At 35.5% G+C, this 18,871-nt stretch overlaps 2 protein-coding genes across 2 annotated transcripts in view; both read left to right on the top strand.

Annotated features, from left to right (window-relative positions):
• The window catches only part of LOC144980823 (putative serine protease K12H4.7), a 641,746-nt gene that overhangs the window by 117,654 nt on the left and 505,221 nt on the right, over window positions 1-18,871 (top strand). The window lies entirely within an intron of this gene.
• Window positions 7-17,588, top strand: LOC144980820 (cyclin-C-like). Its single transcript, XM_078928651.1, has 11 exons — window positions 7-403; window positions 2,759-2,865; window positions 3,482-3,566; window positions 4,615-4,684; window positions 5,463-5,514; window positions 6,138-6,229; window positions 7,381-7,472; window positions 7,823-7,890; window positions 9,214-9,293; window positions 10,149-10,261; window positions 12,246-17,588. Exons 1-11 carry the CDS (start codon window positions 372-374, stop codon window positions 12,355-12,357), a joined length of 903 nt encoding a protein of 300 aa, XP_078784777.1. The 5' UTR covers window positions 7-371; the 3' UTR covers window positions 12,358-17,588.

The raw sequence follows: 18,871 nt of genomic DNA, 5'->3' as shown, positions 1-18,871 counted from the left end.
ACTAACATACTCAGGGTCAACTTGACAGGGGAAAGTACTCCGGTTGTGAATGTCAAGTTTGCAGTTTGCTTTCATTCATCGGTTCGCTCCAAGTCCAAGAAAAATGGAGAACAAAGCTGTAGCAAGGAGTCTATCATTCCCGAAACTTTGAAAGAATCCCGTTAAAAGTTTGATCGATCTGAACCTAAAAAGGAGCTAAACAATATCGACCCCCTCAGAATAAGAAGAGCCCAACACACATTCTCTAAGTGGCGGAGGCATCTTTTGCTGACTGTACAGTTGGAAATTGTGACTCCGAAGCGAGCCTTCAATTTGAGGTTTCCATACTCACTGGGTCAAGTCTGTCAGCTGATACACAATCAAGGCACATTATGGCTGGAAATTTTTGGACTAGCTCTCACTAGTAAGCATTTATTTTTCCAAAAAAAAAATTATGAAAGGTGACAGTGAGCGAGTATTTATTCCTCCGGGCGGAAGATAACAAAATTGTAAAGCAAAGTAATTAATCAAATAAATGTACTCATGTGTAGGTATGTGTGATGTACAAAAATATAACACTACACAAATCCCATCCATAATACCACAGATAATAACCATAATAATTGTATGAATGGAGATTTTTATATGATGAATAATACTTGTTTGCACTGTTGCTGACATGGCTTTTGTAAGTAAATAAATCATGCATTATTAAATGCTGTTATCTTACTAGAGAGGTGGGCCTTTGGCCTACCAACCTCCGCTGCACGTCCAACTCGCCTTGAGCATGCATTCACGTAAAATATAAAGATTTTTTTAAAAAACCTACCTCTGTTTCAAAAACTAGCATCTTTCACCTTTCTAAGAAACATTTAGATTTTTCAGAACTTTAGTTCGTTAAAAAATACCGGCCAATCTGACCCGTTGAGTCGAATGAAAACGAAATTTTGTTGTTTACACGGTTCAAAGGAAATGCCGTAAATAAGCTTTCATGGACTTCCTGTGTTGTTTTTACAGTGTCACGTGACCGTTTTGAGAAATTTGTCGTCTGCTACAAATAATTAGACCGGTAGGGGTAGATATTTTCGTTGGAGCAGAGAAAAAGTGAGTATTATTTCTTGGACTTGTAGAGAGGCCTAGGGTCCACCAGCAGTCAAGTTTATTGAATAAAAGAAAAAAAGGCCTTTTTACTGCACTAATGCACCAAATTGCATACCTATCTATGGACACTTTGTTCCGTATCTTTTTCCCAATAAACTTTTTTAAAAACCTGGGGCCAGGGTTGCTAGTTTGGCCTCCTGGTGGCCAAATTTGAGAAATTTGGCCTTTTCCCAAGCCATTTGGCCTCCCAAAATTTGGTTTGGCCACTTGGCCTCCTGTAACCAACTTTTTGGCTTCCTCTGACTTTCCCCGTTATATCGTTTTACTCTGGTACCGGTAAAACTTATTTTATTTGGCAATCTAAATATCTAAATGCAACACGTGCTAACGCCACAGATTGCATTTGCTAATGCTTCTATATATACGAATTTTCCTTATCCTATCTAAATTGTTTAACAAATCTAAAGAGTTTTCGCGAGGCTAAGGTGGGTTTGGTGGTATTTGGGCTCCTGCCGAGGAATCTGGCCTCTTGCTATAGCTAGTTTGGTCTCTTACTCAAAAATGATCTGGCAACCCTGCCTGGCTAGGCGGTACCTTGATAACAGAAACGATACCCACACGATTTCGCGAGGAATTAATCATGAAAACAATTAGGATATAATTTCAACACAACTTTTGAAATTCATCAAGGATTGTCCATTACCGAATGTTTTTTGATAGAAAACAAATGCATCTTCAAATCTAAACTGCTTTTGACGGTAAGCGGTAAGTTTTTTATTTATTTTTCGGTCCAAACGAATGGTTTATCCTGGTATAGAAGCTAAGTATTGGTAACACCGGCACAGCTCTCTACTAATAATTCCCTATCAACTGACACCTTGAGCTTTTAAATAATCTAGACTACTGTGACTACTACTATAGTCTGACTAGAGATCCTGCATTTTTTTTACTTTGATTCAAATTTCAAATTGTTCCATTTCTGGGCATTACGAATTTCGAACCAATTTTGTCTTATTTTGGTTTTGCATCTAGTGACATAAATCTTAACTAAACTTGTCTCCTCTACTAAAAGTAATATTAGAATATGAAAAAAAAAAATCAGAACAGTATATTATTCAGACCATATACTTATCTGTAACCTGTTTCAATATTATTTACGGAGTGTCTACGTACACTGTAACTTTAGGCAGTTTAGTGAGCAGCAGCAGTGGGAGTCAAATTGTGACCCAACTCGCCCATAAGAAAGTTATGACTGGAAATTGCTGTGACTGTTCGCTGTTACTAAAAGTTTTAGGGGGGGTCATCAATTATAGATGCATAACTTCGTTATAAAGAGGAATATCGCAGATATTTTGGTATCATTATTTTCGTTACTATCCAGGCACCTAGCCTCAGGATCTACGTACATGGTAACATTTATACGCAGTAACCTTGGATCTCGCCTTTAATGGGTTAAATTGTATTGTTTGATTTTTTAAAATAACACGCGCGCATACAGAGCGAGGTCTATCCATTGCTTGTATTGTAGTGGCAAACCAGTTACCGGAGCTACCATGTACGTAGATCCTGAGGCTAGGTGCCCGGTTAACATGTACGTAGACACTGCCTATTATTTATGAAATGGAGCAACTCTTAATCTGCTTTTAAATTTGTTTACAAACTTATCTTTTTTCTTCAGTCAACAGTGGCTTCTTGATAGACAAGATTTGTACAGAGAGAGACAGCAGGATTTGAAGATACTGACAGAAGATGAATATCAGAAAATTCTTATGCTTTTTGCAAATGGTTTGATACTTTTGTTTCTAATAATAGTTTTATTGAACACGTTAATTCTTATGATGCCTCAGCCTTCTTTTTTTAGGTTTTGAATCTTGTTTTATGTAAAATTATATAATTATACCGCTTTCATGATTGAAAATGATCATTGTTATATTTAATAAAATGTATCACTCCTAATAAGACAACTAACTTTTTTAACTAGTTTATATTTTATCTCTTGTTTGCAATGTTTGTTAAAGAGTGAATATATGTACTTATTTTTGTCATTCGGGGGGAGGGGGGGGGGGGGAACTGTTAAATTTCCCAAATGATCCATAAAAGTGAGTGGAGCAGGCACTTATGTTGATAATAACAAGAAATGAAGTGAGTAGGAAAGTGCCAGAAGACAACAGAGAATAAAAACTTCATGGCGGCGATGTCGTGGATAGCTCATACGGTAGAGTCACGATCTCCCCGACCAGGTGGAGTTGTCATACCAGTAAGATCGCAGGTTCGAGCCCCCATCGCCGCCGTGAAGTCTTTATTCTCTGTTGTCTTCTGGCACTTTCCTACTCACTTCATTTCTTGTTATTACCAAAGGATCCTTACATTTTTGTTTTAATTTCTTATTTTTCATGCACAGTTATACAAGCCCTAGGAGAACAATTGAAATTCCGTCAGCAAGTTATCGCCACTGCCTCAGTCTATTTCAAACGATTTTATGCAAGGTACATTGTGAAATCATTGGTGTTGTTTTAAAATAAAATAAAATTCCCTTTATTTGTCCTCTTATATATTTTTCTTAAGGTCTGCAGTACAGCACTGCAGAGTGAGCGGCAAGGGCTGATTTTCATACTGCAGGAAAAAACCAAAGGGATGACAGTGGGGCTTGAACTGAGGAAGTACTATGCCCTATCCACTCGTTTAGATCTCATTGCCTTGAGTTTATCTATTTTGAATACCTTCTGCTTACTTGACTCTGTGTCTTATTGACACTAAAGTCATATCATGTCTGTTTGATTTGGTGTGGTAAACCATTACCATTTTGTTTTTTGTTTTTTGTTTGTTGTTGTTGTAAATAATGACGTGTATTCCAGATGTCATTAACCAAACAAATAAAAAAAGTCACAATGGAATGGATAATTTTGTTGTCATTGAAATGGGCAGATATTATCTATAACTTTAAAGGTGATGAAATAAAGAAATTAAAACCATGGCTTATGCACACAATTTTTTTTCTCAATTGTCTTAAGCTACGTTGTCAGTCTTGTTCAAAGAAGAGAGTATGAATTGTTGACTGTCATTATTTACTATTGTCATGCATCATACTTTATTCATTTTCATAATAGTTTGCCTAATTGGTTACATAATGACTGCAAGACATTCCCATTTGATGACTACTTCCTCAATCTGATATTTCAACAGGGAAAAGTGAATGCCAGAAAATGAATTTAAGATTTATATCATGAGAAATATAAAATTTTGATATGCTTTGATGTAAGTACCTAAGATACAAGTCATTAAAGTTTATTTGTTTTTATTTTGTTCATCGGATTGATAAAATATCGGATTGATAAAAACCATGCCTCTATAAATATTGATAAAAACCATGTCTCTATAAATATATGACCATTTTGATTTTAATAATGTCTCTGTCTGAGTTAATTGTATAAGGTAGGTACATCATCTGCTAAAGTAAATTAGATATAGAGTCGTGAAGATCAAACTGTTTATCAGTATACTATGCTCTCTCTTAATTTATATTTTTATTTTCAGAAATTCTCTCAAAAGTATAGACCCATGGTTGATGGCGCCGACTTGTGTTTTTCTTGCATCCAAAGTAGAGGTTAGTATGCCATTTTCTAGAGTTTCCTCTTTCATTATTTTTTAAAATGTGTGTGTGTTTTTTTTTATGTTGTTGTGACATAAGGTATGGCCATGGAAAGAAAATAATATTTCACTGTTCTAAAAATGAAGGACTAGAAGAAGACATTAACTGATGGATTTGTTGGGAATCCCGATCATTGTGTCTGGTGATGTATAGACAAATCTCTCTTGTCCCATTGTATGGCATTTATCCATCACAAACATTTCTTGTGCGGCTTTTTAGTCTCGAGGTTTGGCACTCCGTTTATGACCTCAGGGATGAGTCTCATATGTAATGTAAAGTTGAGTACTTTGAAAATACTCTTTACCCAAATTTTCTCACACTATTCAGTTTTGTATTAAACGGAGTACCTGGTCAGGAACAGTTGTTTCTGGTGGGCTAAAAAAAAAGTTACTAGTTGTCTATGTGTATTTTGACCACGTTTAGCGGATATTCTGGTATATGAATTTTTTATTTTTTTTTTTTTATTTTCAAATGCAAGTCTTTCTTTGAAAAAGGTTAAAACTTACCAGGTAAACATTTTTCATTGTTGTCGAGACAGATAGCCTTTGAAGTCAGGAGATCTGGTTCCTTTTTTTATTTATAATTGAAATTAATTTTAGATCAAAAGGTGTGTTTGATGGATTATTGAGTTGCTGTTCAATATTACCCTCAATAGACCGTTAGGTATACGTAGAAAGATTTGCCATATTCTTTCGACTTTTAGTAATTAATTAACTTCTTTTTTTCCCCCAAGGAATCTGGTGTCATATCCAATACAAGACTTATTCAGACATGCCAAACAGTAGGTGAGTGGAATTCAATTTTGTGGTGTTTGTTGTGCGGCTATGTGGTCTAGTAGTATGACACTCGCTTTAGGATCAGAAGGTCCTGGGTTCGAGCCTCGCTGGGCGCATAGTTGAATCCTTGGAAAAGGCTCTTTACTCATATTCTGTTACTGTAGCCAGGTGTAAAATGGGTACCTGGTCGTTACCAACGTTGTCTCCGAAAAAAAAAAATGAAATATCGCCTAACTGGCGTCATGTATCGTCCTAAATGTTAAATTTTGCTGTTGGCCAGGGATCCCTTGTAAAGCGCTTTGAGCATGTTTAGTGGATATTGCGCTATATAAAAGCTCAATTATTTATTTATTTATTTATTTCGTTTATGGTGATCGTTCAGGTGAAAATTCAAACAATAATTTATGGAAACTAGAGAATCATTTTTATTTATCATTTATTTCATCAAAACAATTATATCATGCTTTGAAACTTGAACGGTATGAATGATTTTGTCCTACAATGATTTGGCCAGTCAAGATTTGTTCACTCTTTAAATGTGTGTGTATCTCAAAACACAACCTTCTAATTATTTTCCACTTTTTGATGAATTTCACAAATGATTTACATTTTTTTTTTTTTAATCGTTACAGTCAAAAATAAATTTTCCCATGCATTTGCTGGAGAATATCCATACAGAATACAGAGTGTTTTAGAGTGTGAATTTTACTTATTGGAAATGATGGTGAGTTCATATTTCTGTTCATTATTTTTAGTTTTTATCTTTTCTGTTGATGCTCTTGACTTCAGGATGATTTTCTTACTTCTTTACAATTTTTGTTAATTGTTCAAACTTTGATTCAAAGTAAGAATGGGGCTGCGCAGCACAGCAGAATGGTCTTTGCTTCATATCCAAAAGGTACTATTCGATTCCCCTCTGCACATTGTGGCCTTGAAAAAGTCACCTCACCCTAGCTCACTTTGCAGGTCTGCAATGCGGTTACTGCCTGGGTTATTCCGGTCTTCCCTTGGAATAGATCCTTAAGGGTGATTTCCGTTTAGGGATGAATGAAGAAATTTTTGTTTTATTTATTATTTTTAATCTAACATTTCTATGTTGAATGAAGATTTATTGATTTCCCCTTCAGTGAATTTTATATTTAGGGAATTAAGTTCTTTTTCATCAAGTTATGTTTTTGTGTTAATTTTTAAATAATGCGAAAAAAAATTAGAACATTTTAGATATGTGTTAAAGTTGATAGGGCTTCTTCCACGGTCTAAATGATGTCATATATTCAATGGATGTCGAAATAATCGATAGCAATCGTCCAACGTGTTAAGTGTTGCTGTTGGCTGGGGCCATTTTGTAAAGGAGAAAGGATCTTTACTCATATTCTCTCTTTGCACTCACATGTAAAATGACACCGTTAATAGCCAGGTATTCATTTTACACCTGGGTACTGTGAGAGAATGTGAGTAAAGAGCCTTTTCCATGGACTCGACAATGTGCTGCTCAGAGTGAGATTCGATTAAAGGACCTTCCGATCGGAAGGTGAATGTCATACCGCTAGATAGCAGTTTAATAATGTGTGGCTGGTTAAGAAAATCTGGAAAGATAAATAAATTGAGTTATGTATGCAGTGGTGTGGACCATATCTTTCTGATCATTTACCACTTTAAATTTTCTTTCGATGTCTATTAGAACCCAAGTTATGGATTTTTTTCTGAATAATATTTGTTGCTATGAGAAACACTTTATCTTTGATTTTGGTTCATATCTCGAATCGAAGCTTGTCGCATCTTCCCCGGTTTTCTCTGCCAGCCTCACAAATGTTCAAATTTGATGATTCACCCATTCCAATTCTTTCATTTGTATCTTCTTCACAATGGTAACAGGATTGTTGTCTTATTATGTACCACCCTTATCGACCTCTCACACGATTTTGCAATGATTTAGGGACAGAAGCAGATTTACTACCTCTTGCTTGGTAAGTCAGCTCAATTATTTCTCTCTCTCTCTCTCTCTTTCTCTCTCTCTCTCTCTCTCTCTCTCTCTCTCTCTCTCTCTCTCTCTCTCTCTCTCTCCCTCTCTCTCTCTCTCTTTTTTTTTTTTTTTTTTTAAATTTTTTAACTGGTAAAGGATAAACATTTTTTTCAGGGTTTCCACAAAGTAATGATATATTATTGGGACAAAGTCATGATTTTAATTATTGTGACAAGCACCACTTGTGATTTAAATATATGAAAACGTCGTCCTTATTTTATTAATGATATGCCAGTGCAAAATTATTTACTATTATTATTATTATTATTATTATTATTATTATTATTTGTTTAGGAGAATGGTAAATGACAGTTTGAGGACAGATGCTCCACTTCTATATCCACCCCATCTCATCGCATTGTGTAAGTATTTCCGTCTGCTTCACATTTCGGAACAATCTCTCACAAATGTATCAGGAAATTCCCACATTTGTTCTCATTTCTGATTTTCCCCAATTACCAGCTCCTTTACCTGATTTTGATCGCAATATTTAATTATTCAATAAAACCTCTCTCCGCCACAACGGCAGCAGCTACATCATCATCGTCATCATCATCACCACCACTAGCACTACCACCCTCATCGTTACCATATCTTCATTTAAAGTTGGGATTTACAAGCAAATAAAAGAGTTAGTATGACTTAAACATTTACAAAAAAGAAAGAAAAAAATATCTTTCAGATTCAGAGGCTTAAATTGGAATTTATCCTAGTGTCTGTAGCATTAAACAGGTGGTAGCAATTGTTTATTTCCCATTGGACAGGACGGATGTCGATTGCATTTTACTGTCTACTAGATTTACAATAGAATCCTGTTAAAACCAACACGGCCGGGCCAAAAAGATGACTTTATGCAATGTTGACTTTATCCATTTTTAATGGAACACTCTGAGACGAAGATTAGACAATTTGGGACTAACTTAAAGCAGAAGTTTGCTTTAACTCTTTCAGCACCATTGGCCACACTGTGTGGCCAGAGCAGAATCTGTTCTACTGGCCAATGGCCGCACAGTGTGGCGGTCTTGAAAGGCAAAAATAATAATGTAATCCAATCCAACTTGCTACAAAAGTACTATCGATTGAACCAATGGTATCATTTCTTTGATCAGAACATTCAATTGGCCCTAGGGCGGTATTTTAATTGAGATTTTGCGCCAAATTCGAATGTCGCTTTGTCTTAGCTTGTCATTCTCATGCTGCCTCAATCAGGTGTCAGCCATTTTGGGATGGAAATGCAAGTATAACCTCAGCGCTCAAAGAATTTAAGAATGTTGACATTATGCAGATTCCATTGTAATTCACCCAATTACCCAAACACTACCAGATGAATAGGAGGGCTGACAAAAAAAAAAATCCAAAATACAACTCAACTTCTCCTAGCCTGGGTATTGGTCTATTTGCTCGTGAGTGGAGCAATGTACCACTAATCTATTACAACCCACAATGGCAAGAAATGAATGCCATTATTCTCTGTGTTTTAGGAATCGAATAGATTTCTACTCTCTGTCATCGATCTGGAATTTAGTCATGTAATTATGTTTTTTGTTGTTTGTTGAAGAAGGGTTTTGAGCCTGAAACATTCCGTGTTTGGTCTGTTATATCCTTATTGTTTATTACTTTTTATAGTATTGACCTGACTTTTTTAAAAATAATGCTCACTGATTTTACATTTCTCAATCTCTCAGCGTGTTTACACATAGCCAGTATCATCAAACAGAGGGATATTAAGCAGTGGAGTGCAGAATTATCTGTTGACAACGACAAAGTAAGTCCCTAACCATCAATGTATTATTTTTTGCTTTTCCTTTATTTATATCACAGATTTTATATAGATAAATAATAAATTGAGCTTTTATAGAGCGCAACATCCACTAAACATGCTCAAAACGCTTTACAATATATTGTGATGTATCAAAAAAATTTTTTATTAGATTAATTCTTTTGACTTCACATTTGAAGTGAATGGTGTCCAGAAATAAACAAAACAAAAAAAAAAGTACTTCAGGACCTTAATGGCCATTGTGCGCTTCTTTGCAAGTCGGATAGCTGAATGCAATTATGGCTTGATCTAACTTTGTTGAAATGGACAATTTTTGCATTGGTTTGAGTGTATTTCTATTTCAACGATGAGCCCGTAACAATTTGGGTTATCAGACCCCGTGTAGCTGGAGATTATTCCAGTATCTGTCGGGTAAAGCAGACAGTTAAAACTACTACTGACAGGACACTGGATTCCATGTTTTGCAAATTATTGATTCTTAGACTATAAATTATTGTGTAAAATATATATATATTGTTAAATAAGATGATACAGCATAAATACCAATTGATAGATTAATGTTAAGATATTCAATCACACATTATTTTTGCTATTCATATTTTTATATAAGAAAATAATAAATAAATAAAAAATAAATAACCTGGGACCTTCCGATCCGAAAGCGAGTATAATACCACTAGACCACATAGCCGCACTGTTCTTTATCTAAGAGTGTTCCATTAATGATGGATAAAGTCAGCCTTACTTAAAATCAACCAATATTTCTGGTCCAGCAGTGTTGGCTTTATCAGGATTCTACTGTATCTTTTTGAATTCATTTCTATTTTTAAACTTTGATAGATAATGGAAATTACCCGTTTGCTGGTGGGAGTCTACGAAGTTTGGAAAACCTACGATGAGAAGAAAGAAGTCCAGGCCATACTGGCCAAGATGCCCAAGCCCAGTCCGTCCAGGTGACCATATTTGAATTATGTTTTTTCCCTGCTTTGTTAAGCCTTTTATTCCTGCCACTTTGGGAATTATAAATCTACCATACATGGGTGCAAGAGTGCCGGCCGATTGGATTACCGAAAAAAATGTTGCCGGTTTTTTGCGTTTTGGATTTGATTGATTTTAAAAATTTATTTATGTTTTTTTGTTGTTGCTGTTGTTTAGGTCCCAACAATCGGGTCAGGTACGTCCATATGATTAAGCGAAACTTTTGAATCACGATGCTACTGTGACCCGGAAGTGATAGCTATATTATTAAATTTGAACCGGAAGTTGATTAGAGCAGAAATGAAAGTTGACCCAGTCAAAAACACAGCATCCGTGAATCTTGCAGGCTTTTTCAGATTATATGTCTGGTCATAAGTAGATTTGCAGGCTTTTTGAGGTCCAGTTGCTTGCACCCCTGACCATATAACATGTCAGATGCCAGTAGATTCAAATGGAGCCACTGGGAGGAGGTCAAAAGGTTGGATTGATAAAGCTGTTGTAATTTGAACATTTTTAATGCTGGTAGTTTTCTTCAATGTTTTCAACAGCAACTAACAGTTTAAAAAAAAAAAGATAAGCATGAAACACCATTTTTAATCCAATCTAAAAGTATTGACTGGATATAAAGATATGCGCTCTTTTCAGATGTAAAGATTTTATAAGCTGAATTGTCATGAGAATGGAGGTAAAATCAGTGTTTTTGATTTTTCGCATTTTGGGGGAACTCCATCTCATCCAGCCTCTCCAACATTTTTTGTCATCATATCCAATATTCCTGTTGGAAAAGAGATCAGAATTTTTTAATTTTGTTTTGTTTTGTTTTGTTTCAACAGAATTTCCGAATTTTGTTTTTAATATGTCATGAATGGAAAGTAATTCAGATGGAAATATGAATGCCATTATGTCGTGTGTTATAATTTGACACCTGTGTTACGTGTTCAATTGGATGAAATTCTATTGTTGGCAATATAGATTGTATGGTTGAATGGATATTTCAACTTGTAAAATATTCCTTACAATTTAAATGATATCTTATGCTTGGAATGGATGTGTGTATGATAATGTTATTAATATGTTACATGATATCGCCTAAATTGGTATAACATGTCATTTTGGATTTGCTTTGCGTTTAACCAAATGGACCAATGAATATTCCTCCTTTTTGACAAATTGCCCTTATCATCCCTGGTAGCCATCTTGGCTTTCTGTAGAAACTTATTTAACTTAATTACTACTTGGAGATTGAGGCTGAAATATCTGATTTTTAAAGATTATTACACTAAGCTATCGGGCGTATCAGCACTGCTGCACTTTTTAAAGCAAGGACACATGGTCTTTTTCTTCTTCTTTTTTTTAATTTAAAAATTATATTTATCTTGCTAGGTAGATTTCTGATTTCCTGCAATTTCAATCAAATGAAGTTTATTTAAAATTTTACAAGACCATTTTTAGACAAATCTTGGTGAAGGCTTCTCCTCCACGTCTGTTTTGGACGACCCCGTTTCTTCTTGACCTGTGGGTTCCATTGGAGAGCCTGCTTGGTTATATTACAGGGCTCTTTCTGCAGGGTATGGTCAGCCCATCGCTGCTTTGTGCGTCTGACCTGGACATCCATTTGTTCTTGGTTTGTTCTTGTCCAAAGGTCAGCATTTGGCACTTTGTCAAACCATTTCAACTTGAGGATTTGTCGAAGACAGCGATTGAATTTATGATGTTATTTTACCATTTTATTTTCTTAAATTTTCTTGGATATGAGAAAAAGGTGTTTCAATGCGATTTTTAACCGAATTCGGGAATTTATTGACCTCGAGGAAAGACCTAGCAGACTCAAGTCTTTTCACTCTTATGTCAATATAATTCCCTATATTGGTCACAAATCGTATAGCATTTATTTTTAAAGAACGGGTCTTCTTACGTGCTGTTTAATAAAAACAGATATCACACCCATTTATTCCGCAGACCACCATCAGAAACGCCTAACCAGTCAGAAGGAATGACCGTCCAGCAGCAGCAGCAACAAAATCAACCGTCCCAACAACAGTTAGCTCAAGTGGTCCCAAGAATTGATTAAGCAGTTAAACATATAAGATTTTTAAAAAATTTTAGTATTAGGAAAAAAAAAATATTGAATAGGTACAGACTTGACTTTTATACAAAATTAAATCAATTTTTGGGGGCCCAATAGCTCAGTTGCTAGAGCGCTGACTTCACAGGCAAAGGACTGAGATCGATTCTGGGTGCAGCGGTGTTTGGGTAGCTGGGGGTCTGTTAGATCTGGTGGAAAATACTTTGCGATAGACTAGCATCCCGTCCAGAGGGTAGCAAGCATTAGCTATTGTCCGTTTCACACTATAGAAACTATGATAAACTCTGGTTCCATGGGCCAATTGGCTATGAAGGACTACTTTTAAATCAACTTCTGCTTATTTTATCTGATGCAAAATTGGTCTAATTTGTTGAGGGTTTTTTTTACCCGCTACATCAGGGTTTTTAAACTTAGGTAGAAATTTTAGGAAAGTACTGATGATAGAGGTATCATTTTTGGGGTTTTTTTTTTTGTTTAACTTACAAGTGGATCTGTTTCCTGCAATCATTCTACTGCATTTTAGAGCAATAATTTATGTAAAATATCCCGAAATCTTCTAGATTGGGTTTTTAACTTGAGTATAAATTCAGGGCTGCCAGGCAGGTTTGACAAAATCTGCTCCAACCAGGCGTGGCTTGGACGCTGACCTAATTTCAGAAATCACAATGAAAGCTGAATTTTGAGGTGAGGTATGTAAATATGTTACATTTTATAAATTAGCATTTTAGTATATAAACTCTTTAGTGAATATAATAGTACAATACACGTCTTAAACAAAGAGTGCTGGGTAGAAAGAGGGATTATTGTGCAGAAGGAATACATTAACGCAAGTGAAACTCATGCGCATCCCGGAAGTTACATTCACAGTGGCCCATCGTTCTCCCCTCATCCCGGGCCCAATGGGCGTTCCTTATTTTATTTTTGAAAAGTTGGCAGCTATGTCCTTTCATTCTTAATGAGGGACTGAATATCGTTTTCTAGGCAATAGGCATTCCAGATGTCACGAACACCCAGATGATCTCCAACGGGGGCAAAAGCATTGCTGACTGAAAGGCACAGACGAGGAGCAGCTTCGAACATTTTGTAGGACTTGAATCCTGGATGAAAATCCCGGCCCATCCGTCCATTTTCTGCGAGTTCGTTCTGGACATCCTTTAATACTTTGACACTTTCGTTGTAGAAGCCAAGCAAGACATGCGCCATGCAGAAAAAGTGTTTGAGCTTTGGAGCAGGAATTGAATTATCTTTCGTGACATTATCGCGCCATTGAGCAAAAATGGCATTACTTTTTTTCTCATTTACAGCTCTATCGCCCATCGTATACTGGAGCTTAGAGAGTGAGTCCTTGTCCTCCGCCTCAACTTCTTCCAATTTTTTAATGCTGTCAGAAGCAATTGTTTGGCCTGTCTCAGAAGCCACTGTAGAAAATCCTAGACAAAGTCTCCCTGTTGTCAAGACAGGCAGCAGTATCCAGGATCTTGACTTTGTTTTCTTGTGGTTCCGTCTTTATGTAGACCCCAGGATGAACTGTTCTTTATACGTTGGCCAATATATTGCTTAGCAATGGCATGTCCTTCGTCAGCAATTTTCTGACAGGTTGACTTGCTGGGGAGGTCATCATCTCGAAATTGTACTCCAAAAACATGACTGGATACAGCCTTTACAACATCCCCGACTTTTCCTGTGGCCACCTCCAACCCAACCAATTCTAAGACACATGACCTCATTTCTGGGGTAAATGTGCCTTGTTCGTTCCTTGTTGTGACCGTTAATTGCTCCTTTATAACTTCTTCCAACTGGACTTGTAGAGTCTCCCTTTCGAGTGTTAAATTATTTATATCCTTCTTCAGGCCCGGACAAAGCTTGCAGCTTAAATTTTGAAGACGCCTAAACTTTTGAATGGTGGACTTGTAATGGGATACAATCTTTTGTTTATTGTGACATTTGGCCTTAACTCTTTCGAGTTCTTGCATTTTTAGGGAAAATTGGGTGTCAGTGGAACTCACTCCATAATTTCTGTCCTAGACTTCCACAATCCAAACTAACATAAGCATGTTTGGCATCATTGTGTTTGTTATGAACCCCTCTTTTATATTTTATATAATAGAATTCCAAATTGGTGACCTTGAAACGACCTTGACCCAATTTCTGTTACTATTTTTAGAATTTTTTTTTCATAATACCCTAATAAGGAAAAAAGAATCTATCATTTGAAAATCAAAATTTTATTCACAACATCAAAGCAAAACTATTTATACATGTTTTGAGTCAGTTTTAGAGTATAATCATATGTCAGGTAAAAATTGAGGAATCGCAGGAAAAATGCACATTACAAATTGATTACCATATGTAAACGTTAAAAAGATAAAACAAATGTAGTCATATTTGGTATCAATTTGTTGATAATGATTTAAATATTATGATAAAAATATAAAAATTTATCTTAACGGATAACATAATTGCAATATGCGCTTTATCGAGTAATTACTTCGATACGATTTGTATAATTTCTTGAGTCGACAAATACAAAAGTTAATTTTTGATTAACAAAAGAAGATTATTTCTCATATTTTACAGAGAACATTAAATGATTATCATTTATAATATTAATATAAGCACTTAAATTGGATATATTATCTAAATATACCCTGGTTTGATAGTTATAGATAATCGGAGAAGTCCATGGAAAAATGGCATATTGGTTGCGGATCGAGTAATAAATCTGATAAATAATCATTCGCAAAACAATTCATGGAAAATACAAAAAGAGACATTTTATCTTCATTTTCAAACTTGAAATACTATAAAACATGACATTTTATTTAAATAAAATGTGAAATGCAAAATATTTAAGACTAATATAAAATAATGAATTTGAAATATGATAAAAAAAAAAAATTACAATTCTTCTGTCAGGGGATGATCTGTCAAGAGACAATTTCTTTGACCATTGTAACAAAAATGTTTGAAACATGTTCTACATTGGTTGTTTGTCTTTCTTTCTACTTTTTCTAATCTATAACATCTAGCACAATTTCCACGTTTACTACTATGAATTGGGACAACAATATGATCCTCATCTGATTTTTTTTTGAGGAACAGGGGTACTAACATTTTATCATTTAAATTAGCTAACTCTTTAATTAATTCAATTGTAAAGTCAAGTTGTGAATAACCTCTATGTCTAATCAGTTCTGGTCTATGAGAATTTTTGGCAAGATTTCTATATATGTCTGAAACATAATAAATGAATTAACCTTAGCCACATCTATCATATGGTACATTAGAGTTTTCCAAAATCTTGGTGTTCTCCTTAAAACTTTATATTTTGAAATCATTTGATCTGATCGATCAACCCCGCCCATAAATTTATTATAGTCACTAATTGATAATGGCTGACTAACCTGAACATGTCTAAATTGCCCATTCACCTTTGTTCTACGCTTACAAAATACCCTGTCTGTAATTTTAGAGTGCATAGGCGTAATAATATTAACCACCTTATTGTCTTTCCACTGAATAAAACCTACATTTCCCTTCCTAACACATCTCATGCCACCCCTATCATTTGTCTTATTAAAATTTTTAGTGTCTTTCAACTCAGAAGGAAATCCTTTTCTATTAGTTATAATAGTACCACAAGCAACAATACCTAATTTCAGCAAATCAACAAACAATGTCAAAGAAGTGTAGAAATTATCAACAAACAATCTATATCCTTGTCTGAACAATCCTTTACATAAATCCAACAAGATATGAAGTGAGTAGAAAAGTGCCAGAAGACGATAGAGAATAAAAATTTTTTTCGCGGCGGTGGTGGGGTTTGAACCTGCGACCTTATTGGTACGACAACTCCGCCTGGCAGGTGAGAGCGTGGCTCTACCGTGTGAGCTATCCACGAACAACAAAAATATTCGTTTCAAACCCAAAGTCATTACTAGATCCCTCTCTCACCCACTTCTTGAGATCGCCGATTCGTTCACCACCATCGCGAAAATAATTTTGACCAGCAGTTAAGCTTAATAGCCAATATTCTCATCACAAACATATAACATAGAAACGATTGAGACATGGAGTATGCTCAGGTGTATGGGGTGAATTTTTAATTCAGAAAAGTGAGTGGAGCAGGCACTTATGTTGGTAACAACAAGATATGAAGTGAGTAGAAAAGTGCCAGAAGACGATAGAGAATAAAAATTTTTTTCGCGGCGGTGGTGGGGTTTGAACCTGCGACCTTATTGGTACGACAACTCCGCCTGGCAGGTGAGAGCGTGGCTCTACCGTGTGAGCTATCCACGAACACAAAAATATTCGTTTCAAACCCAAAGTCATTACATTTACATTTACATAAATCCATAACTACATCATAACCTAATCCATTAACAGCATTCTCCCTCTTCCCTAAATAAACCCCAAAATTATATGTATACCCAGTAATAGAATCAGCTAATACCCAAATTTTCATCCCCCACTTAGTTGGTTTTACTTTGATGTACTGTCTAAAACTATACCTCCCCTTATTTGCTACCATTCTTTCATCTATACTAATCTGCTCATGTGGCTGCCAGAGTTTCATACATTTTCTTCTAATAAAGTCAACTAAAAATCTAACCTTTGTAATCTTATCTGTCCTATCTTTTGTATCCGGATTAGAAACTTTCAAAAAGGATTGAATCTGTTTATATCTAAACTTCCCCATAAAAGTAGGTACCACAAGTGAAAATTTCATTTGCTCTGTAAGCCATTTCTGTTAGTGTTACTAGAAAGGACTTACAAAACCATGGAGAAAGCAATTTATTTCACTAAAATCGAACAATAAACAAGGAAGATATGGCATTTCAAAGTTTATTCGGATTCAAAATAATATACAACGCATGCAAAGAAGAGCATTGTATGATTTTCATGGCTCAAAAAATAAAATTGAATACAAGAAAACAGAGCAAAATCATACAAATTACAGAATAACATAATGTTCACTCCACATAAAAAAAAAAACAGATAGCAAATATCTAAAATATTATAAAGAATAAATAATCAGTTCCGACGACCATATTCACAATGACATAACTCAAAAGTCTGGCTGCGAACAACTCTAAAACCAAAGCAATTTGTGTACAAAGTTGCCCTGAATGGCTCCAATTTTTTCTAAAAGAATGAAGCAATTAGTTCTAAAGCTATCGATACTCGAAACCGGGTTCCGGAGCCAAAATGCCAACTTAACCCTCTAGAGCCCAAGATTAGATCCCATGGATAAAAAAATTATTTTTTTCCACAAAATAAGTCAGAAATGATGTATAAAACATTAATCAACTTTTAATTTTTGAAAAAAAAATTTACAAAAAAGTTACAGACTATGACAAAAATGTCATATTGGGCATTAATGGAACAAATAAGGATATGACAAAAACGTCATACTGGGCACAAAAGATTTTAGATCTGTCTCTGTGTGTGAAACTTGTAAAAACAGTTTCTTTGCTTATTGCAGCACAAATTTAAATTGCATTTGCAGCAAAACATCACTGCTTTCTGGTGACATCCAGGGAATTTACAAAATTGTCTCTTTGCACTACGTGGAAGTTGGTTGGTACCATCAAGTCGCACATCATCTGTTGGACGAACAGATGGCAGTGTCTTATTTGTTTTGTCGGCGCCACTGTCTAATGATGGTCGACCTGGTTTTGTGGCAACGTGTATTAGACTAGTAGCAATTTCTGACTGGAAGTCACTCAGTTTCTTTGGTTTTACGCCAAGGAGAGCACAATGGCGCCTATACAAAATCTTGTTACAACAGTCATGTTGATGGTATGATAGAAAATGTACAAATACCAGCGGCGAGTTTTGATTTTTGCTTTGTACAAAGCCGTCAAAGAGTCCAAGAGATCGACGCCACCCATATATTTATTGTAGGATTTAATAACTTCAGGGCATGGCACTTCTATTCTTTCCTTCTTCTTTCTGTCATAACGCTGTACTTTTGTGATAGGATCAACCCCCTTGAACGATGAAATGACATCCACTTTTTTATTGTCATACCATCTCACTGCCACAATATTGCTATCAACTTCAATCAAACTGTCGTGCACTCCTCTTCGATCCTTCTTCATGTCTTTTTCTGATCTGAACTCACAGCCTTTGAGACGGTTTTCTCGTACTGTTCCAGAATAGAATATTCCGCGTTCTTTCAGGCATTTCACCAATTCCAAACTAGAAAAAAGATTGTCAGCAAAGACTTTGTAATTTTTGTTTGACTCCAAATGTTTTACCATGTCCATCACCACCTCTCCTGTCATGCCTAATTTTGATTTTGTTGAGGACTTTATAGATTGGTAAACAGTGAAGTCATGTAGCAACCCATCACTACCGGTCCGCGCCCAGAGTTTTATGCCCCACTTGTGTGGTTTGTTTTTCATATATTGTTTGACCACACTGTGCCCTTTAAAAGTTACCATGACTTCATCAACACTTTGTGTTTCAAGGGGAATGAGATGTTTTAGATTTT

This window comes from Berghia stephanieae, chromosome 10, assembly GCF_034508935.2.
Source record: "Berghia stephanieae isolate SIO BIC M18660-M18661 chromosome 10, UCSD_Bste_1.3, whole genome shotgun sequence".
NCBI lineage: Eukaryota > Metazoa > Mollusca > Gastropoda > Nudibranchia > Aeolidiidae > Berghia > Berghia stephanieae.
The sequence above is the reverse complement of the archived record's forward strand: the minus strand, read 5'-3'. Positions and strand labels throughout refer to the sequence as shown.

Excerpts from the sequence above, each read along its gene's own strand:
- LOC144980820 (XM_078928651.1), top strand. The coding sequence starts at position 372 with ATGGCTGGAAATTTTTGGACTAGCTCTCACTA. Across the intron at positions 6,230-7,380 it reads TTTACTTATTGGAAATGATG|GATTGTTGTCTTATTATGTA; the intron begins GTGAGTTCATAT and ends CAATGGTAACAG. Across the intron at positions 7,473-7,822 it reads GATTTACTACCTCTTGCTTG|GAGAATGGTAAATGACAGTT; the intron begins GTAAGTCAGCTC and ends TTATTTGTTTAG.